Below are 23,333 nucleotides of genomic sequence, written 5' to 3'. Positions count from 1 at the left end.
CGCTGCCTCAGATAAAAGCTCCTCGTGAGTTGGGGAGGCCGCAGTGGGAGGCCAAATGGATTGATGGCTTCTGCGAGTCAGGACCTCTCACCCCCACCGTTGTGATCAGCTAACAAAAGGCTCCTGTCAATTAATTAGACAGAAGCTGTCAACATGGAACTCCAGTAAGGAGCGTTTGATCTGGATGCCCGCAAAGCGCCTTCCGCGCAAACTTCCCACCGGTCACGAACGCTGGGTGACTCTCCTCCCTCCCTGGGCAGAGGAGTCCCGTCCGCCCCACTTCACAGAGGGAGAAATTCGGCACTCGCCCCCAGTCAGCTGGAGAACAGAAACTCAGGAGCCCTGGTTCCCACTCCTGTGCTTTAGCAACGAGATCACGCCCCCGTCTCAGAGCCAGAAATCCTGTCTCCGAGTCCCCTGCTCCAACCACTAACACCCGGCCCTTCCCAGGAGTCCTGTCTTATCCCCCCCTCGGACCCCAGACCACACTGGTCCGAACAACCTCCCGGGCGAGTCAGACTGAAGCGTTTGGTTCAAAGGACCCTGGTTCCCGTTCCGCAGCGACGCTGCTTGTCCGCTGGCCTTGCTCCTGGCCCTGCTGAGGCTGCCCAGCCAGAGGTGTCAGTTTCACTTGATGTCAGTTACACTTTCCCAGGCTGGGGCAGGGGGGTTGGGCCCCCCACCCCCCAGCTTCTGGGGGGATGTTTGCATGCTGCTGCGGCAAGCACTGGTGGGCCTTAGCTCTGCTGAGGGTAACTGAGGACAGAGCATTTGATGGGCCCCCATGGCTCCTCCCAGGGGCACAGGGAACCACTTGGTTTCGATCCTTCCCCTCCGGCTCCAGAGTACCCATTCCCCGGTTCCTGTCACGCGCCCTGTTTATATGCCATGGGGTCCCCCCACTTTACTTCCCCAGGATGGTAGGTGGAGGTTAGACTTATGACCTAGCTGGGTTGGGCCACACTATTGTTACCCCTCAAATGTAGCTAAGGGACGGGCGCACATACCCCTGGATTGGCATCAGCTTGGCACCCCTGCGCCACGGTTCCTAAAATCCCGGCTGCCCCAAACTAAACAGTCTTGATTCACACAGCCAGCACGGGGTGGGCACCCCGAACTGCTGCGGGCTAGATGACAGCCAGGTTTCCAAGGGCCCTGGGGTGGGGCATTACATAACCCAGTTACGCTGGCTTCAAAGCTCTCGGCTTTGCTGCCTCCTCCGTAGCAGGGCTAGGGTGGAGCTAGCTGGGTCTGGGTGAGGAAATCAGCCCAGTGAGAGAAGAAACAAACAATAACACAAACCTACGCAGCATCTCCACCTCCTTCTGGCTTGGATTCCAGAGCAGCAGGTGTGACCAAGCGTTCAAACTAAAAGGCCTTAGCAAACCGCCTTCCAACTCTGAGTAAGTCCCTATCCCGTGCTCCCTAGGAGAGCCCCCCAGAAGGGAGGGGGAGAAAGGAAAGAGACAGGGGGATAAACAAGGAGGCTATTCCAAACAGGCCCCACTTTCCAGTCCTCGTGGGTGGTGCGCTGAGCAGAATGTCTGAAGGGATGGGAAATTGTTACTCCTACGGCACTATACCTCCAAGGTGAGCTTCTTTGGAAGCTAAGTCTTTGGGGTGAAACAGACTCCAGAACAGCCCAGGGTAGGAACCCTGCACCTCGACTTTGTTCCCTGTTCAGATCTACACTTTAAACCGGGCTTAAAGCACGGTGCTGCTGCGGAGCAGTTGCTCCAGGCAGCTGGAGGTCCTTGGAAAACCAACACGTGATTCTGGCTCTACAGGGCTTGCACGACTGGTGGACTCAGTTCAGTTGACAGCAGAGTCCGGTCAGCGGCAGGAGCCTTGGTACAGGACTCCCTGGCTCTATTCACAGCTCTGCGATTGGTGCACTGTGCGATCCCAGTCAAACTAGCAGTTGGGACTCCCAAGTGTTTGTGCAAACCTCTTCTTTGCCCAGGAACACACTTATCAGCCCCGTGAGTTTCCCTTACTGCAGGAGGTTCGGTCAGAGTCAGAACAAGACCATCAAAACCAGCTTGGGGCTCAACAATGAGACTGGTACGTGTCAGCCGAGATCAGGGCCCCATCGTGTGAGGTGCTGCACAGACACAGAGCAAAAGAAAATCCCTTCCCCAGAGAGCTCACACTCTAAGGATGGAACTAAGCAGCGCCCCCATGCCCTGCCAATACAAGACACCCCACTTTGGGGGCAGGGGGTTCGGATCCTAACTAAATAACTAGCCCCTCTCTCTATTACCAAAACTCAAACATGGGACAAACTGGGACCTGGATACAGACTCCAATTCCAAGCCTCTGGCTCACGGGTCCTGGCCTATTGTTCACTCTTGTTCAGGGAGCTGCAGTTCTATGTAACACAATCCCCGCTGGCGGTTTGTCGGCTGCGGGGATCAGATGAGGGACCGCCAGATCTTAGCTTGAGCGTCTGCCTGCCCAGCCACCACAAGAGGGAGACGAGCATCACGCCACGTGGGCATGGGTTACACCTACAAGCATAGATGCATTGGCGTGGGCAGAAGGAACGCCAGTCAAGGGTGCTGCATCTACAAACCTGACCACATGCCAGGGGGAAGAGAACTCTCAGACTGGCATTGGCGCTCGTAGGAATTACCCTGCCCCACCCAACATCCCCCTATAGCATTTCCCCTGTTGGATCCCCAATATTCACCCAGCAAATGAAACATCACGTATAAAACACATCTTAGCGCAGGTGATCTGAGACCTCATTTTTCCGATTGGCCAGCAGAAAGGAAGAGCACCTTGTGCTGGCTGTACTCCCCTCCCACGGTCCCTCCTTGCAGCAGACACCCAGGGAGAGCGATGCCATGATCAGCCGCCCGGCAGGGAGAAAAGGCAGCTTGCTCCTGCCAGCTGGGCTTGCTGCTGCTGGCACTCTTGCATTTGATCAGATAAGCCTCCTTGGCGGGAAACTGACTCTGCAAGGCTCCTGGTAAACAATCATTACAGCCACGCTGATGGTTGGTTGGAGTTGGATAATCCAGGGTGGGGCTCGCATGTGGATTGAAACCACCGGGCGCACTGAAGCGTGGCCCCAGACTCTACTGAACCCCCTTTGGGAGACTGCTGTGTTCGCTCTCCACCTGTCTCCAAGCTCGTGCCACTGAAATACTGGGAGGCAGGAGAGTGTCACCTGATAGGAACCAAAACTGGTGCAGAATCTGGCCTACCCAGTCTCCACCTCGATTTTGCAGACACGAGCCTGGAGAGTTTGGAGAAGTATCCAGACTTTGAAGCATTTATCAGAACTTCTGGAGAAGCTTTCTCCCTCTTTCCCCATCATCCGCCTGTCCATCATCCTCATTCTCAGATGAAGACAGGCTTCGAAACCTGGTCCATGAGGGAGGAGGTTGGCAGTAGAATGGTTCCTATAGCCCCTCTCTTTCCAGCACGTGTGCAGACACCGGGGTGAATGCAGACAGGCAGTGGCTGACATAACTTTAACCCCGTTGCTGCTAAATAGCCAGTGGTCCATTGCAACAGCGGCACTTTGATGGGGTGCAAGCGGCGCAAGGGGAAGCTATGGAGGAGCACGTTTTCCCCCTAGACGAGCATGCTGCGGCACTGGAGGGGAAGCTGTGGATGGAGGGGCATTGGCGGATGGGGCATTGCAACACACAGCCCTGGAGGGGCAGTCGTGCCCAGGATATGGCTGTGCATGGTGCAGTATCAGAGGTACATTATTTTTGCATGAATCCCTCGTAACTCTCCTCCCACACACGCCAGGCACTGAAGCAGTTAAACCCAAGTTCTGTCCAACTGCAGCTCATGAAATCAGAGACCCGGGTTTTGTAACCCAAACCCAGCCGGCAGACACTGATTTAAAAAAGCCAGGCAGTTCCGGAGGAAGCCACCGGACCGGAGGGGCACGTGGGGGCTCCATTTCTAATCACATCCGGAGAGGGACACCCACAGGCCTAGAGATCATAGAAACCCTCACTCCTGTGGCTCGCTCTGATGTCACAGACAGCTCTCAAATCCCTGTGACAGGGGCTGGCGTTCAGTGTGCAGTGAGGGGGCTGGGGGAGCTAGAGGGACACGGGATTTTCTGCCAGAGTCCAAGCCGGGGGATAAAAAAGACCCAATTGTTAAGAGAGCTGGTGGTCAGAGCCCACCCCAGACAAACAAAACTAGTAACAGTTGCATCTCCGAGGAAAGGCAATGACAGAGATGGGCCCAAACCATAAGGATCAGACCCCAAAGGGTTGTGAGTTCTGGTTCGGGTCACTGAGCATGCGCATCTGCTTTTAATACACACCCATCCTGTTCATAGAATCATAGAATATCAGGGTTGGAAGGGACCTCAGGAGGTGTCTAGTCCAACCCCCTGCTCAAAGCAGGACCAATCCCCAACTAAATCATCCCAGCCAGGGCTTTGTCAAGCCTGACCTTAAAAACCTCTAAGGAAGGAGATTCCACCACCTCCCTAGGCCACGCATTCCAGTGCTTCACCACCCTCCTAGTGAAAAAGTTTTTCCTAATATCCAACCTAAATCTCCCCCACTGCAACTTGAGACCATTACTCCTCCTTCTGTCATCTGCTACCACTGAGAACAGTCTAGATCCATCCTCTTTGGAATCCCCTTTCAGGTAGTTGAAAGCAGCTATCAAATCCCCCCTCATTCTTCTCTTCTGCAGACTAAACAATCCCAGTTCCCTCAGCCTCTCCTCATAAATCATGTGTTCCAGTCCCCGAATCATTTTTGTTGCCCTCCGCAGGACATTTTCCAATTTTTCCACATCCTTTCTTGTAGTGTGGGGCCCAAAACTGGACACAGTACTCCAGATGAGGCCTCACCAATGTCGAAAAGAGGGGAACAATCACGTCCCTCGATCTGCAGGCAATGCCCCTACTTATACATCCCAAAATGTCATTGGTCTTCTTGGCAACAAGGACACACTGTTGACTCATATCCAGCTTCTCGTCTACTGTAACCCCTAGGTCCTTTTCTGCAGAACTGCTGCCGAGCCATTCGGTCCCTAATCTGTAGCCGTGCATGGGATTCTTCCCTGCTAAGTGCAGGACTCTGCACTTGTTCTTGTTGAACCTCATCAGATTTCTTTTGGCCCAGTCCTCTAATTTGTCTAGGGCCCTCTGTAACCTGTCCCTATCCTCCAGTGTATCTACCTCTCCTCCCAGTTTAGTGTCATCTGCAAACTTGCTGAGGGTGCAATCCACACTATCCTCCAGATCATTAATGAAGATATTGAACAAAACTGGCCCAAGGACCGACCCTTGGGCCAACTTGATACCGGCTGCCAACTAGTCATGGAGCCATTGATCTCTACCCATTGAGCCCGACAATTGAGCCAGCTTTCTATCCACCCTATAGTCCATTCATCCAGCCCATACCTCTTTAACTTGCTGGCAAGAATACTGTGGGAGACTGTGTCAAAAGCTTTGCTAAAGTCAAGGAACAACACGTCCACTGCTTTCCCCTCATCCACAGAGCCAGTTATCTCGTCATAGAAGGCAATTAGATTAGTCAGGCATGACCCGCCCTTGGTGAATCCATGCTGACTGTTCCTGATCACTTTCCTCTCCTCTAAGTGCTTCAGAATTGATTCCTTGAGGACTTGCTCCATGATTTTTCCAGGGACTGAGGTGAGGCTGACTGGCCTGTAGTTCCCAGGATCCTCCTTCTTCCCTTTTTTAAAGATGGGCACTACATTAGCCTTTTTCCAGTTGTCCGGGACTTCCCCCGATCACCATGAGTTTTCAAAGATAATGGCCAGTGGCTCTGCAATCACATCCGCCAACTCCTTAAGCACTCTCGGATGCAGCGCATCTGGCCCCATGGACTTGTGCTCGTCCAGCTTTTCTAAATAGTCCGGAACCACTTCTTTCTCCACAGAGGGCTGGTCGCCTCCTCCCCATGCTGTGCTGCCCAGTGCAGCAGTCTGGGAGCTGACCGTGTTTGTGAAGACAGAGGCCCTACATCCCCAGCTGAGGTTGCGCTGGTCATGGGGGGAGGGGCGGTGGGTGAGTTGGAAGACGAAGGGAGTTGGGACAATCTTTATCGCCACTGTATGAAATGAGGGGGAACTTGATGCCGTAGTTAAGGTTCTAGTCTGGGACTCAGGAGACCAGGCCTCGATGCCTTGTGTGACCATGGGAAAGTCACTTAGCTTCTCCTTTCCTCCGTTTCCCCATCTGTAAAATGGGGATAATAGCACGGCCTTGCCTCACGGGGGCGTGAGGATAAATTCATTTAAAGTCGGTGAGGAGCTCTGGTAACAGAGGCCAAAGGTCAATTAATCCCAAACAGGATGGTGGGTTTTGTGTGAGGTGGATGTTTGTCCAATAGGAACTCAGCTGAGACCCCACAAACTCATTGCACGGGGGTCAGCAAACAGCCCTTAGGCCGGTTTCAGAGTAACAGCCGTGTTAGTCTGTATTCGCAAAAAGAACAGGAGGACTTGTGGCACCTTAGAGACTAACCCATTTATTTGAGCATGAGCTTTCGTGAGCTACAGCTCACTTCACCGGATGCATTGATGGCCCTTAGGCCGTTAATGTGCTCACCCCAGCATCGCTGTCTCTGCACCCACTGTGCTGCCCAGCCTCGGTAGCAGCAAGTCAGTCTGTTCTTGGGGGTTGATGGGGGGAAGATATGAATGACTAGTTACCCCCTTGTTAGCATTTATCCCGAGACAAAACAGTCCCTGCACCAGCCAGGGCTGGGGTCCAGCTCTGGGCCCAGTTTTAAGGCGTGCTGCACACGGAGGCCAATATTTTAAGCTATTCAGTCGATCATTTAGGGAGCGAAACAGAGGTTTGTCTTTATCCCACCCTGAAACCCCACCTGTGGCTTTCCCTGCTGGGACGCTCTGGGAACAGGGAGGACCCTTGTACCCCAGCTTCTGCCCAAGCAACTCATGTCTGAGGGAGTTCGGAGGGTGTGATAGGGCCAAGCCACAGACGGGAGTTATGGATCTTTACCTCAAGCTGTAGCAACTCCTACTTTTAGGGCTGGAGGTTTCCAGTTCAGTCCCCACTGTGTCAGCCAGGAGGGTGTCTGTTGCATCTGGGCTGCCCCGGTGAGGGACCAGTCGACCTGGAGATAAGTCTCTGTGATGGGGCTCTCCATTCCTTCTGCTGAGCTGTGGCCATAGGATACCAGAGGCCTTGGTGCCCCTTTGGTCTGGGCAGATTCACAGAGTTTAAAACCAGAAGGGCCCATCCTGACCGTCTACTCTGACCCCCTGCATAGCACAGGCCAGAAAACTGGCCCCGGCAATTCCTGCCTCCAATCCAAACCTTGGGGTTGAGCTAGAGCTAGGTGATTTCTGTATACTGTTAATCCCTGGATTGGGACAGAAACACAGGACCTGGTGGCTCAGGGACACAAGTGCTCCCCCCTGAGGCCCCCGTCGCTACCATGGACTCCTCGCAGAGCAGTACGGCCAAGGCTCTGCCTCACCCTGTCTCCCCTGATTGACGGTGGCAGCAGGTCACCCCCAGGCAGTTGCAGGTTTTGATGGAACCGCTTTTTCAGGTTGGGCGTGTTTAAAAAGTCAAAGGACTGACGCAATGTTGTGGAGCCAAGCTTCCCCTCCCCGACACACCTCCGCCTCGCCTGCCCTGACGCAGCCTTTCCCCGCCCGGCCTCCTGCAACTGCTGCAGTTGTCACCACATGCTGTGAGTTGCCTGCTGTCCACTGGCCCACAGCGATGCAGGCCACCCAGGGGGGTATGGGGGCTCGAGGGGCCATTGCCCTGCCTCTTCTTCCCCGGGCAGTGCGTGCCACCTGGGGGGCAAGCCAAGGTTCAAAGCCAAAGCCAAGTGACCAAAACCAAATGGGGGTAAAATAGCTGCAACAGGATAATAAATATTGAGCATTTTACTTCTTAAAGATGAGCCAGGGCCTGCATACTACAAACACAAAGACAATAAGGCACCAAGAAAAGGAGTACTTGTGGCACCTTAGAGACTAACCAATTTATTTGAGCATGAGCTTTTGTGAGCTACAGCTCACTTCATCAGATGCATGCCGTGGAAACTGCAGCAGGCTTTATATATACACAGAAGTCTGCTGCAGTTTCCACGGCATGCATCTGATGAAGTGAGCTGTAGCTCACGAAAGCTCATGCTCAAATAAATTGGTTAGTCTCTAAGGTGCCACAAGTACTCCTTTTCTTTTTGCGAATACAGACTAACACGGCTGTTACTCTGAAACCTGTCAATAAGGCACCAGAAACTCAGCGCCAAGTCCCGTTTGAAGTCCTGAAATGTGGGATGTTTTCCTAGACCCATCTGGTCCACAGGGCAGCACAATACACTAGTGGAGGCCATCAGTTCAACCCCAGTGGGTTGGCCAAGATGGGCACCATCCCTAGAGCAAGAGGCAACCGCCCTGCATTGCTGGGCTGCAGACAGACTGACAAGTCATAGAATCATAGAATATCAGGATTGGAAGGGACCTCAGGAGGTCATCTAGTCCAACCCCCTGCTCAAAGCAGGACCAACCCCCAATTTATGCCACAAATCCCTAAATGGCCCCCTCAAGGATTGAACTCACAACCCTGGGTTTAGCAGGCCAATGCTTAAACCACTGAGCTATCCCTTAGGGGGTTTGGGGGAAAAGGAGGTGGAAACTAACTCTGCCCAGGGAACTGGAGAAAGGATCAAATCTTAGAGAAGGGAGGGGCAGCAACCAGAGGATGGTGATCTCCAGGAAGGAAGCAGCTGGGAGATCTTCCTCCTTGACCAGACTGGGGCTTGATGGGTCAATGTCTATTAGAGCAGCACTCCTGAAGGGGTGGGGCTGAGAGACCCAATTCCCTTAGAGATGGTGGTGTAACCCACAGCTGCATGTGTGTTACTGGTCCCCCTCTGTGCCTGACCCTCGCCATTCTTCCAGCTCAAATCCAGGATATGGGCCCACTTCTGTGACAGCCGCCATCTTGGCCAACACCCCGGCGATTGAACCAGGGAACCTCCAGAGCTAAGTTTGAGCAAGACAGCTCCTCTGTGGATCAGGCACAGAGGGGGGCCCTGTACCACGCTCTGACGAATGGGCTACACCAACTCACTGGAGGAACAGGGTCTTCCCTATAGGTTCAGCCGGGTGGGTGGCCCATCAGGATAGTACAGAGGGAAAACTCCTTTCGGGGGTATGCGTTTCCCCTCGGGGAAGCAGCTGAGTTGCAGCAGACTGAATGGCTGGATATCCTTGGGAGGCTTGCCCTGGAGTCTCCAGGAATTAAAGATTAAGCTTTAATTAAAGATTATGTCGTAATGAAATCTCCAGGAATACATCCAACCCAAACTGGCAATCCTCGCCCTTGGCCCCCACAGTGGCGGGGGGGCAGCACCACCACGCCATTCCTCCTTGGCTTCTCCCACCCGCCCCCCGCAAAGAGGCAGGCGGGCTGAGGACATCTCCTTCCCAGCATTTAGTCCGCAGCGGGGTCTCTACAGGGGACAATGGCCCGCGAGGGCCTGTAATAAAGTCAACTTCCCGCGGCCAGGCATTCTCTGGATGTCGGTAGCCAGTCTCCTAGCAACGGGCGGACGGTGGTAGGCCTCAGGCCTGCCTGGCCCAGCTGAATGGGAGGCCTGATGCTGGAGCTCTTATCTGGGGCTTGGAATGAGGGCAGATTAAAATGAACAGCGCCTTGTAGGCAAGCCAGCAAATAGCCTCGGCCATTCCCAGCCACAAGAGACAGGGGCAACTGTGCCTCAGAAGCAAGATAGCCGGGAATCAATAACCCCCGGGCCGCACTGCCCGTGTGCTACCTCTGCTATCCAAAGGGTCATCACTCAGGATCTGTCCCCCTTGGTCTCTTGGGGGCTGGTTTGCAGCTAGCCAGCACCCCCCCCACACACACACATCTATTGTTGCACCAGTGGGTCTGCAAACAGTACCCCTTCTCCCCCCCCCCCCCCGCCCCCAGTCTGGACTGTGTAGGCAAGTGGTGACTTTGCACTGGTAAAATGGATCCGCGCCTGATCCCCCAGGAGAGAATCTAGGCTGGCAAATACAGGGGCTCGGATGGGGAGAGCAGGGAGTGAAGTGAGGGGTTCTCCAGCTCTCTCCTTATGCCTCTCCTGGCTCCCCACTGCCCACACATGGGTGAGGGGGGATTGCTGGGGTTCCAGCCAGCCAGGGCTGCAGCAGGGATTACAGCAGGTGATTACAGGGAGGGTGCTCTGCTAGCCGTTGACAGGGTAGAGACAGAGAAGCTAGAGAATGGAGCAGGCTGCTGCTGAAGCTGCCCGCTGGATCTCTGGTCATGCAAGTGCTGTGACTCCAGTCTCCCCTTTGTAGAAAACTGATGGACAGAGACTAGTTTGCCCAAGCCTGCTCCTTTCCCTTCGATCAGCTCGGTTGGTATCCCCTGCCCTCCCCCAACTCTTTCCACCAGCTGGGGAATCGAGCCCCAGGACTGATCACTGGGGAATTTTCTATTCATGTCCCTTTCATGTGAGCATCTCAAAGCTCTGTACATACGAATAAGCCCTATACTCCCAGAGGCCAGGCTTATTATCCCCATTTTAATGAATTTAAGCTTAAATTAACGTATGTGCAGCAGGTGGTCGTCAAGTGCTGAATAAGGAAGTTATACCATTTGGCAGGTAGGGAAACTGAGGCACAACATGATGCTCTGACTGACCCAAAGTCACACAGCAGGTACGGGGAGAGCCAGGAATAGAACCCATGCGTTCTGATGCCCAGCACCCCTGCTCTAATCAGTAGGAAACACTTCCCTCTCCCAGACCTGGGAACAGAACCCAAGAGTCCTGACTCACACCACACCTTGCTCTCACCTCCCATTTGGTAGCCTTGTGGACTTGTTTAATTCTGCTGTTCTCCAGGATGCAGAATTATGGGGAAAAAATAGAAGCAGGGGCAAACATTTCTCTGCCAGCTACTGAGGTGGGGATGGGGAGGAAGGAAAGGGGCAGCAGCTGATGAGGTTCACTCTGTGCCCCCCAAGTCCCTCCCAGTAAAAGCAAACTGCCTTGTCATGCACCCCAGAGAGCAGTGCTGGTATTTTGCCCTGTGACCCTACAGCAGAAGCTCACTGGCTGCTCGCCACAGATCACGGGAGCTGGGATTCCATTTGTCAGATTCCTGAAAAGCTCGGGCAGCGTCGGCTACGTGACTGAGCAGCCGGGAGAAGGGATTTGTCCTGGGCTGGGCTGGGAAGCCTGCAGGCTTGGGACTTCAAATCCAGGTTGGAAAAAAATGATCCACACAGAGATTCAGAGAGATGCTGGTTTTTTCCCTCTCCCTTTGTCACAGATGCTCTGTAACTTCAGGGAAAGGTTCCTAACCCTCCTTGTTCCTTTCCAACTCAAACAGTCCTACCCCACCTCCACAGTGGTAAATTACCAACCCTCCCCAGCCTTCAGCCTGTGGGCTGGGACAGCAAACAGGGCGCTCCCCGCGCGGCCTGACTGACAGCTCGCCTTGGGCCGAACAGCTGCCCAGCAATGGCATGCCGCGTGCGTAAAGCCAGCCGCGTCCAGCAGCCTCCCGCCTGCTCTGGGTCACAGGACGTGTCTGCGCAGCCTGATTCTGAGCTGTCCCTTGTCTGGGTTTGTGCTAAGGCGAGGAGTTCTGGCCTGGCGCAAAGGAGTTGAGCCCCCGGGGGTCTGTGCTTGGAGCCGCCTCCTTGATCCCTTTGGGGGGCTCCAACTTGCTGTCCAGCTCCTGGGCTCCTAAACTTGATGTAATTGTCTGCTGCTCTCTCTCGTGCTAAGCCTGGCTTCAGCTTCCTCTGTGTCCTCTGCCCTTTCCTCCTGCCAACCCCCGGCGCTATTCCTCACTCCGCGGCTTCGTTGCCATCCCCTCGGGCCTGCCACAGTGCAGCTGCTAACGTCACCTTGCCCTGCCAGCACTCTGGGGCAGTACCTGACCCCGACGGGAGCATCGACTGGACTCTGAGGAGCCAAACGGTGACCGACCCCTTCGGTTCTGTCCCGCTAGCCCTCCCCAGGGTGGCTGCTGCCATCGCAAGTGGCCCAAACTCTGTGGCAGAGCATGGCAGGCTGGGAACCACTGCACCAACCACATATCCATCGATACATTGATCTCCAGCCCCATTAGCTGGGGAAGCCAGCAGGCCCCCCCGCATTTCCTGTTCCCACCCATTCCTAACCCACCCCTCTACTCAGAGTAGCCACTGCCCCTCCCCACTGGCTGCATTTCCAAGGCCCAGCAAGCAGGGCTCTGAACATTTAACAGCTGCTGCTGGGACACAGGGAGGCTCAGGAGAGGTCCGAGTGTGGGAGATCTCTGCTGTGGCAGAAGTTTAAAGGTCACCTTTGGAACAAGCTGGGCCAGGGCAGATTTGTATTTCATGCTAGGCTAACGCAGAGAGGAATCCCCCAGAGGCTGCAGAGATAAAGAGGGAAAGAGAATAATTAATGCCAGGGGCTGATCTGATCTGTCCTTGTGAGCTTCCTGGCTCAGCTCTGCACCATCACAGGGGTTCCCCAATTTCCTGATCCCGCAACTGAGCACATGGAGGGCAGCATGATGTGGGAATCCCTTTTGGATTTGGAAGCTTCTCCCCTTCGAGCAGCACCTGTGCTATGCAGAGGGAGGTGGGGCTCTCGAAGGAGTGTGGTGTTTCCTAGAGGATCCTGGGAGCAGTCCTGGGGACCATCGTTTGACCAGAACAGATCCAAGCGCGTGCCCAGTGCATAGAGCAGAACAGAGTATGTAAAGCTTCATGCTGCCAGGGGAATCATTTGAGGGGGAGGGTCCCATCTCCCATAGATAGCTTGTTTTCGCTTTCTTGCCATCACCTGCAGCCAAAGCTCAAGGTCTAAATCCACCTGCTAATCAAGAGATTGGTGTAGGATTCCAGAGAACAATGAACTGTGGCAGCTTTTGGTGGGGCAAAGGCCAGAAGGGCCCAGCACCTGCAGACAGGGCCAGATTTTCACAAGGGTTCAGTGGGAGCTGCTGGCCTTTTACCAACACCTGGCCCCAGGAGCACAAGTACGTTTTACAGGGGAGGCTTCTCAAAGCTGGATTTAGATGCCCAGTTACAATTAAATGGAATCAGGCTTCCAAAATCCATGAGCTTTGGCTTCCAAGTCTCACCCTCCTATCCCCAATCCTCTCCTCCCGCTCCCCGCAGGGTCTGGTGACCTTCCTGGCATGAGGCAAGGCCTGTCTGTTTACTCTGCCTTTTGGAAGAGGGTCAGTGCCATGCTGGGAAGGGAGTTGAGGTTTGTGGGGGGACTGCTGGTGGGGCAGTGTCTGGCTTTAGTCTGATGGCCTCTCTTTTCAAAGCTGCTGCGTGTGCACCTACGAATAAGACAGGGCAGCTTTTATCGCCATATGGATCCATATAAATCAATAGCGTCGCCTCACGTTTCGTATAATGCCCCTTTTAGTCTATTTATCTGCGGGTCTGAACCCCATCTGAACAGCTCACAGTCTTTGCATTTGTCCTCACACAGCCACATGAGGCAAGGTACTTATCCCCACTGTGCAGATGGGGAAACTAAGGCACGGAGAGGCTAACTGACTTGCCCAGGGTCATGCAGGGCACAGTGACAGAGCAGGGACTTAAACCTGCTGAGTCTCCCAAATCCCTGGCTAGCTGCCTACCTGCCGGGCCCATCCTGCCTCTGCAGCCATTTGCTAACCAGGGGAGGGTTGCTCAAAGGAGCCTGTGGGAGGGAGGCATTTCTGAAGGGAAATTCAGTGGGCACTGAGTGCCTGACTCTCTTAGGATAATCTCAGCTTCTGGACTGAATAAACCAAGCAGCACAGAGAAGCATCACACTCAGCACCTGCGAATCCCTTTATTGGTAGCCTCCGCCGAGGGCTAAGCAGGTGGTAGAGACCCAACTCCCCCTGGGGGTCAGGCACAAGACAGGTTGCGGGGATGCCGTGTAGGGAGGGAGGGCATGGAAAGCGCGCCCTGCTGTTTTCTGGACTGTCCTTGTTCTGGGGATAGGCTAAGAAGCGTTGGCCTCCAGGGCTGGCCAGCCAGCATTTAAACTAGAAAAAGAAAAGACACTGAGTGCTGCCCTATTTGCTCTGCCCTCTCTGAGGGGAGAGGGGCTGTACCCTGCTGTTTCAGGAGGTGGAATCAATGCTCTGACTATGGTCCCATCTCACCCACATACTAAGGGACGGAGAAGTACAACTAGCACTCCTGGGAGAGTGCATCCCACCTACACAGCCCGAGATGCAACATCCCTGAGCAGGTGCCAAGCTGAGATCCATCCATCCATTACAGGAAGATTGTCCCTTTCCCCGTCCGCCTCCTCTGCTACATCCCGCTTCACCAGGCTGGCCTGAGGGCAGTGGTGGAGGTGGGGGGGGGGTCTCCTCTCTCCCAGCTGTGCTCTGCGCCCCTGGCAGTGAATCTGAAGGGAGCTGGCTGCCAAAGGCGGAGAGTTGGGTGCAGGTTGTTAAAGTTGCATAGGAATGTGAGACAGCCCAGGCTCCCAGCAAGGTTAGTCAATTATCAATCATTAAAGGCTCACTCATGCAGTCAGCACCGGACATTTCGCTGGGAGGCTAAGGGCCTCTTGTTTATACTGATGTTAAATGCCTCGTGTGCACAGAACCTGTTTAAAAACCTGGGGGACAGAAGGCCTCTGTTTAACCACAGAGCAGTGGGGAGAGCTCCCCACACAAACATGCATCAAACTCTGCTAACAGCTCTCAAACCTGACCTGGAGGGAACAATTCTTCGGCAGAGCAGGGAGTCTAGCTTTCAATCCCTGCTAATAAGCGTTCCAATTAGTGCCAACACTTCTCCACTGCAAATTGGACTGAGGTGTCACAAACTCATCACACTTTTGCCACTGAAAAAGCCATCAGATTGTAACTGCTACTGACCTGGACTGGATTCAAACAGGCCACTTAGCTATGAAAGCCTCTATATTCTATTAACCCGCTGTGGCGAGCGTGGGAGAGTCCTGTATTATTTTTATTAATAATTATGTGTGCCTTAGTTTACCTGCTTGATATTATCTTCCCTGATCGCATGGCATTAAATCAGAGGAAGGGAAACAGACAAGAAACGAAACAATGATGGAGAGAAGGTATCTCCAGAGAGAATACCAAGGGTCTTCCAAGGAGCAATGGTGGGGACGGGAAATGGGGAGGCTATTAATTGGGAAATGCCCATCTGCCTGTCTCCAGCTAGGCTAGCAGGTTTATTTTTCCCAGGCTCAAGCCTAGGATCAAAGGGACACTGAACCATTAAAATTCCCCCACCTAGAGAGGAAGGGTAGTGAGCGGGCAGCACGAGCAGGAGGTGAATCTCTGACAGAGATGCACAGAGAGGATGCTGAGGGGGCTGTCTGTCTCTCCCAGGCCAGCTGTAGGGGTGTCTCAGCTGAGTGCAACTTGCCCAAAGCTTACAAGGAAAGAACAAAGTGTAGGTAAGATTCATAAAAAGAAAAGGAGGACTTGTGGCACCTTAGAGACTAACAAATGTATTTGAGCATAAGCTTTCGTGAGCTACAGCTCACTTCATCAGATGCATGCCATCCAATGAAGTGAGCTGTAGCTCACGAAAGCTTATGCTTAAATAAATTTGTTAGTCTCTAAGATGCCACAAGTCCTCCTTTTCTTTTTGCGGATACAGACTAACACGGCTGCTACTCTGAAACCTGTCATTAGGTAAGATTCATGCGTATTGGCCTTTGTTATTTTAACCCAATTCTCTCCCAACTGTGTTCCTATCGAGTAATAAATAATACTTTGTTTTGAAAAGGCTGAACTGTGTAGCTGCATAAATTATCTGGTTACGCAGCTCCTGAGAGAGAAGCCTCCTGCAGGGAGCCAAGCCAAAACTGGAGCCACGGGGAGAAACCGGGGTGCTATCACCCAGGGACCCAGTGGCACAGGTGCAGGATTCTGCCTCGAGTGAAATGGGCCTATCACTAGAAGACTGCCGAGGGGTACAAAGCAGAGCACACTCTGTGATCCTTGACATCAGCCCTTCAGTCAGGGATTGTGTCTTACTATAGGGCTATGCCTCGCCAAGCCCAATAGGGCCCTGATCTCAGGTGGGGCCTGTGGGTGCTATTATTTATTATCTACATTAAAATAACAGCCACCATTTTAAAAAAAAATAAATCTAAGCAGGGTCTGGAGAGAGTGAATTGAAGAGATGACTCTACGGGCAAAGATTCCTAATGGAGGGATCCATTCAGCTGCGGAACTGGATCTTAAGGAAGAGTCTGGGTGCTCCATCTCTACAGATGCTTAAAACTGGAGGACTGTGCAAGCACGGAGAATAGACCCACGGAACAATCCTGAACCTGCTGGGAGGATGAGATAATTTAACAGGGCTTTTCCCACTGCTAACCTGGATGATTCCATGGCCTGACCAGTACGTTGGAGATAGTTAATTTAGTCAGATTTTTAGATGCACTGATTCCAGGATCACGCACAAAACATCCTCCAACAACACACACGCAGACTCACCCCAGGGTTAAGCTGCACACAACCTTGCAATCACCCATTGTGTAAACAGACGGGCCTGACCTTGTGCCCTAAATGTTATCAGACTCAGTTTCTCTCAGTGTCCAAAGTAATTCTACCGTAACCAACAGTGACTCTGTAACCCGATGGACCGAGTGTTTGCAGGATTGGGGCAGTGACTCTTTTTAACGTCAGAGGTGTTATCACTGTTTATTTTGGAACACTGTAACTCAGGCCCTGCCAGGATGTCCCCATTCCTGGGAACAGGTTCCCTCTCCTGGGAAATTAGGGAGATCAATTAACTTAAACAGTTTTTCAGATATTCTGATCCCGACCAACACAAAGCATCTTATTGGCATGTGAATTGGAAAAGGTGATTCAGAATTCAGTGCCCACTTTATGCTTGGATCTCACCAGCTTAGCAGGGTTGGGCCTAGATGGAATGTATATGGGGCAGAGAGATACACACAAGCACACAGGAAAACCCAAGCAGTGCTCCCAAGTCAGTAGGTGATGCTCTTTCTGAACCAATGTCCCACCATGGCAGTAAGGGGCACACTGGTGCTGTTTTTTGTCTGAGATATCAGCTGAAGTAATTAAAGATCCTGTGGGATTTTCTCCCCTTGGGAGTAGGGGGGTTAACCTGGCTGTCCATGCCAATTCCAATCTGAGTAAATACGTTCTGCCACCCTACATCCCCCTTCACTCCTGCAGATTCAAGTGAAGGAGTTTTCCCCTTCACTTTCTCCCTCAAACTGTTGGATAGTGTTGCTCTGTGCTGTTAGGCAGCTGATGTGTTCCACCCCAGAACTGGCTGCATCTCACCTTGTGAGTGAAGTTACTCCTGTATATGTAAAGTCTCTGAAGCATTTCAGGATGAGAGATCCTTTATAAAATACTGTTCTCTGAGGGCCAGATTGCCCAGGAGCTATTATCCCTAAATATAGTGTATTACAGGGACTCTAGGGCCTAGGTACGGGTTTAAAGTAGACCTGCCCCATTTGCAGGTCAACTTCATACTGAACTAAGACATCAGAAAACAAACACTACCAGTTAGTAAAGATTTGGGTTTGTGCATAAGGTGCTATGAATCATTTACCTAAATCCGACATACCAGATATCTCCCTTGGGAATCAGCACCTAGAATTTCCTGTCTGTCCTCTCATCCAACAGAGCTGGACAGTCAATGAGCTACAAAATGTAACTGCATCAATAAAGTTGCAGCCCCACGGTATTCAAATACAATAAACAGCTTGACACTGTAAACAGCAGACAAGATGGATGAGGTGGTAACATTTTCAATAAACAACTTGCCTTCTGGCTAAAATCTCAAATCTTTCTGGCCTCACTTAATTCCCCATTGTACATTTTGAAAAACATGCAAAACAAGCATTCACTTTCAACCAGCCCCCTCACAAAAACAGGCTAGAATCCTAGCCTCCAAAACTTGTAACATAAACTCCTTTCCAGACTATTTAATGTGTGAGTGAGATAGAAAACAATTGCCCAGGTAAACTATGACTGGCCTGGAGATTCAGCCTCTGATGATTCTGCACACAGAGCAACATACGATTAAAGAGACAAATTCAGCCCTTAGAGTTCATCCAGCACCTCAGAGTGTGTAAAGTCTGACCCTGCCATCTACTGCTGTACAGAGCAATCAGATGGGTAACTCCCTTCCCTTACCATGCAGTGATTAGGCACACAACTCACTCCAGATCTCTGCATCATGCAACCTGAGTGTCTGCATGTGATTGCCTTTGGGCTATTAGGCAAGTTCCATGGACCCTAGTTTTTAAACCCACTCATTCCTTGTAACAGCGACAAGGAGAAAGGGGAATGAAAGAAACCATTTTCAAAACCAGTCAAGTCTCCCCCTCCCTACACTCCTGATGCAGCCGCAGTTCTCTGCCTCTCTGGTCACGTCTGACTGGTGTAATGGTCCCTGGGAAAGGGGCACAGCGATCGCCCTTTCGTGCGTGTCTCAAACAACACAAAAGGGCAACATCTAGAAACACCCTCCCGCACTGAAGCGGCAGCCCTGCTCTGACGAGTGAAAGCTCCAGCTAAATCCTTGCTCAACTAGGACTCATGGGACCCAGTCAATGTCATGATCGCGAAAGTAATTAACAAACTCTTCGCCCCCCCGCTCCCCCTACTCCCCCTCACACCTCACTCTGCTGGGTGGAATGATTCATTTCTGCCTTCTCAGTAGATCTTTGAGTAACGACACTAAAGATCATTCAACTAGGTCAGGTCTCTTTCTTTATGCAAGTTCCACAAAACTTCAGACAAAGTTTTTTTGGGTGTGCCCCCCTCCCCCCTTACTTTTCCGGGGCTGCGTGTGCTTGTTCGGAGTTTTCTTCGCCCACATCCTGAAATCTCTCTCCCTGATCTGAAATTTCTCTTTGCTAACGTCCCACACAAGCTTGCTTTTCTCTCTCTCTCTCTCTCTCTCTCTCTCCTTTTTCAAATCTGACCCACCTTCTGTGCTCCAGCAGCCCGGCAAGAAAGAGGCTAAAAGCAGCCCCATGCAGAAACAGCAGCTGCTGGGAAGGATCATCTTTTTCATTGCAGACAGCAACCCATAGCTTCTACCAGAGAGGGGTCTTCTCAGAAAGTTTGGGTGGGTTTCCCTTCCTTTGCACGCTCAGATCCACAACTTTATTCCTGCACAGGACTTCCTCCTCTGGGCGGCGGAGACGTGCCGCGCGCGCCCCCGAGCTGGATTCCAACTCCCTTGGGAGTGGCTAGGCATTCTCACTCCTTGTAGCATGCCAAGACCATTGTGTGCCTCCTAAGAAAGCACTTCTCTCCGTCCTGGTGCGGCAGGGTCATTCTGATTTCACTTTTCTCTTTGCCTCTTTTGTTTGGTCTCAGTCTGGGCTGCCCTGGGACAGATCGGGGTAAATGGAGATGTCGTGAAAGAGGATGAGAGCGAAAACTAAAAGGGCTGATTGAGGGGTACACATTGGAAAATCTCTCCTGGGGTGAGGGAGGCTTGCAAACTGCTCTAACAACCACTCCAGAGCAGGGAAACTCCCTCCAGATCAAGGGAACCGGGAGATGGACGTCAGCCGCTGCCCAGGGGTTCTGGGATTTAGGGACAGATCTCCAAAAGGGTGCAACTCTCCAGGTGCCTAAACAAGCAGCTGGATTTGCAAGAGGGCTTTCAACAGGAGTGGTTGGGTGCTGTGCAGTTTGAATATCTGACCTCATCTTTCTGGGCCGAAACAGAGAGGCTCAGCTGACTTGAAAATCTCCCCTGACTGTGGGTGCAGAACCCTCCTGAAAATTCTGGCCCCCTGCTCTGCTTTATAAGGGTGCTGAGCTCATTCCGCAGTGATCTGTACCTGAATCTGTGGACAGCCTGAAACAATGGCTCCAAGAGGCATGAACTGCCCTTGGCGGTGTATTTTAACTCTGAAAACTAATGATCATTAATGATTATTTCAGGGGAACATTGTTAACCATTTTGCTGCTGATCTAGGTATGTGAGAAAGGAGAGAGCTGGTGAGACTATGCAGAGCTGGAAGCAAAGTGACTGACCAATGGTCCATCTAACCCAGTATCCCGTCTCTGACAGTGGCCAGTTTCAGATGCTTCAGAGGGAATGAACAGAACAGGGCAATTTTGAGTGACCTATCTTTGTTGTCCAGTCCCAGCTTCTCGCAATCAGAGGTTCAGGGGCACCTGGAGCATGGGGTTGTGTCCCTGACCATCTTGGCTAATAACCATTAATGGATCTGTCCTCCATGAACTTAGTGATGGGCAGAATTTGGTTTGAGGGTGGAACTTGGCAGAGTATCACCGCAGGAGATGTTGTCAATTCAACCCAATTGATAGAGCTGAGCCTGAACCAAACCCCTGCATCTGAACACCTCACAACGTGAGGAGAGTTTAGATTGGATCAGAATTTCGTACCTTGGGCCAATCACTGCCTATTGGGAGAGGACTCAGACTGCTGCAGCCATTCTGACTCATTGGGATGCACGGGAAGACCAAGGAGGTCAGTTTGAAGGTCAGACCACTAGACAATCAGAATAGCCTGAAAATCTATGAAAATATGTCCTCCGAGCTTCTCTGGGAGGGAATCCTTGCCTCATACAGAAGGTAGTAGATTTCCTCAAAATGCCACACCATCCATCAGGGTGCCCAACACCATCTCTCAGTGGATCAGGAGAGGAGATTGTGATGCATCATGGGAAATGTAGGTCACATGGGAGATGTAGTCCAGCAATGAAGCCCAGACCCCAGAACAAAAGGGGAGCACAAGGCACCCAAACCACAACTCCCATGAGGCACCATGGTGGCATTTCCAAATTAAAAAGTGTTTTTGTTTTTTTACCAAAAAGATGAAATTTACCATGAAAAAATTAAATGAAAAAAAAATGGTTTTCATTAAAATTTTCCACAGAGAACACCCTCTTTCTCAGATAGTCCCTCGTTGAGGCCCCCAAAATCATTTACACAAGCCACCAAACAGCCATCAGATGGCGATAATTTCCATTCACTGTTCACCAGGAGCTAGATCTGAACCTATCCCAAGAGGAAGGGACTAACTAGTCACTATCATAAGTCAAGAGCAGTTGGTCTAGTGATAAGGGACTGAAAAGAGGACACCAAGGTTCAGTTCCTAGATCTGCCACTAACCCAGCTGTGTAACCTAGGGCAAGTCACTTCTCTCACTATGCCTCAGTTTCCCCTGCTCTAAAATAGCTTAATAAAACTTAAATAAGGGAGGCTGCAAGACTTAATGCTCTGAAAGCTTGAGGCCCTTGGATAAAAGGCCCCAGAGAAAGTATCTTGTTAAGAAGAAACTAGTTTTCTTTGTAATTTTCTGGATTCTAAACAGAGGTCAATATCTTGAGTACAAGAGAGTATTTCTAGTCAATATTAGACAAATTACAGGATTGGGCCAAAAGAAATCTGATGAGGTTCAACAAGGACAAGTGCAGAGTCCTGCACTGGGGACGGAAGAATTCCATGCACCGCTACAGACGAGGGACCGAATGGCTAGGCAGCAGTTCTGCAGAAAAGGACCTAGGGGTTACAGTGGACGAGAAGCTGGATATGAGTCAACAGTGTGCCCTTGTTGCCAAGAAGGCCAATGGCATTTTGGGATGTATAAGTAGGGGCATTGCCAGCAGATCGAGGGACGTGATCGTTCCCCTCTATTCGACATTGGTGAGGCCTCATCTGGTGTACTGTGTCCAGTTTTGGGCCCCACACTACAAGAAAGGATGTGGAAAAACTGGAAAATGTCCTGCAGAGGGCAACAAAAATGATTCGGGGACTGGAACACATGATTTATGAGGAGAGGCTGAGGGAGCTGGGATTGTTTAGCCTGCAGAAGAGAAGAATGAGGGGGGATTTGATAGCTGCTTTCAACTACCTGAAAGGGGGTTCCAAAGAGGATGGATCTAGACTGTTCTCAGTGGTAGCAGATGACAGAAGGAGGAGTAATGGTCTCAAGTTGCCGTAGGGGAGATTTAGGTTGGATATTAGGAAAAACTTTTTCACTAGGAGGGTGGTGAAGCACTGGAATGCGTTACCTAGGGAGGTGGTGGAATCTCCTTCCTTAGAAGTTTTTAAGGTCAGGCTTGATAAAGCCCTGGCTGGGATGATTTAGTTGGGGATTGGTCCTGCTTTGAGCAGGGGGTTGGACTAGATGACCTCCTGAGGTCCCTTCCAACCCTGATATTCTATGATTCTATGAATATCCTAAACAGACAGTGCAGGGTGGGGAATCTGCTTGTTAATATCCTAAGGGGAGATGCCTAGTGTGGGGCAGTTGGATTGTGTCCCAGAGGGTATATCTCTGGATAACATGTGTGATCTGAATCTGAGCAGGTATTAGCACATCTGGCAGGATCCCGCAGCTGGGAAGTTGGTGTTTGATTCCTGTTCCCAGCCTCAGAAGACAGACTAATAGAAGAGCTTGCTATATTTGGCAGCCCTCCTTTAATTTCCTTGTGTGGTTGGAAGACGTCATCAGGGCTATAATGGGCTGCCACAGTTCTGTCTCAGATAAGGAGGAGAGTGTGGTCAGGAGAGGGTGGTTTGGGGGAGGAGTCGGCCTGAGAGATTAGACCCTGGGGAAGAAAATCTTGGAAGCAGGAGGGGCTCTTAGAGAATGAACTCCATTCAAGCCTCCGCTGAGCCTTCCAGGCAGCCAAAAAAAAAAAAAAAATGTCCATCTGTTGTTGTTATTGTTTTTCTCCTTTTCCAGCGGACGTTTGAAAAGGGGAGGGAAAACGAAGGCAGGAAAACGAGTTTATTGCTCGAGTTCCCTGTAATCTGCACCTGATAATAGCCAGGCACCACTTTACAATCCGTGCAATTGTGTTGCCGTTGGGATGTGTGTGAAAGAGTGGGCAGGGGCAGACCGAGACAGGTCCAAGGGTTGAGACAGTGCAGGCAAGAGAGAAAAACGAAGAGGGTCCCAGGGGACCTTGTCACAGTGCATGAATGCAGATGGTTACAACACATTTGCATCTTGGAGTGTAGATGGGGGCCAAGCCGGCTGAAAGCTGTACTCTGATTCAGGGACACAATTTACAAACAGTGTGATCCCATCTACTCTGCAAGATAGAACTAAGTTAGGTGAGCACTGCCCTGGAACTACTGGTCAATGAGAGAGCAGCTTTGTTTTGAAAGGGTCTTGGGGGAGAGGGTGGAGGAACTGAAGTTCCTTTTGGCCTGGATATTTCCAAATCAAACCCTCTGCCAATTTGGCATTAAGGCATTATCATTTGTGGGCCTTGTTTACACATAGATTTGCATGTGCTTAACTGAGCTCTTGTCCGTATGAGAAAGTTGTTGCTGGTTTAACTGAAGGTGTGATTTTAAACTGATTTAAATAAACTGGT

The 23,333-nt window shown here is 51.6% G+C and overlaps 1 protein-coding gene across 3 annotated transcripts in view; it reads right to left on the bottom strand.

The window, feature by feature from the left end:
• ERBB2 (erb-b2 receptor tyrosine kinase 2) overlaps window positions 1-19,153 on the bottom strand; it is a 41,779-nt gene extending 22,626 nt beyond the window's left edge. For all 3 annotated transcript variants that reach the window (XM_073325686.2, XM_073325687.2, XM_073325688.2), the window contains exon 1: window positions 18,946-19,153. In XM_073325686.2, coding sequence (XP_073181787.1) covers window positions 18,946-19,033 — 88 coding nt within the window. In that variant the 5' untranslated portion in view covers window positions 19,034-19,153. The remainder of the gene's footprint in view (window positions 1-18,945) is intronic.
• Between the last annotated feature and the right edge of the window lie 4,180 nt (window positions 19,154-23,333).

This window comes from Lepidochelys kempii, chromosome 27 (genome assembly GCF_965140285.1).
Source record: "Lepidochelys kempii isolate rLepKem1 chromosome 27, rLepKem1.hap1, whole genome shotgun sequence".
NCBI classification, from domain to species: Eukaryota; Metazoa; Chordata; order Testudines; family Cheloniidae; genus Lepidochelys; species Lepidochelys kempii.
This window is presented reverse-complemented; position numbering and strand designations above follow the sequence as displayed.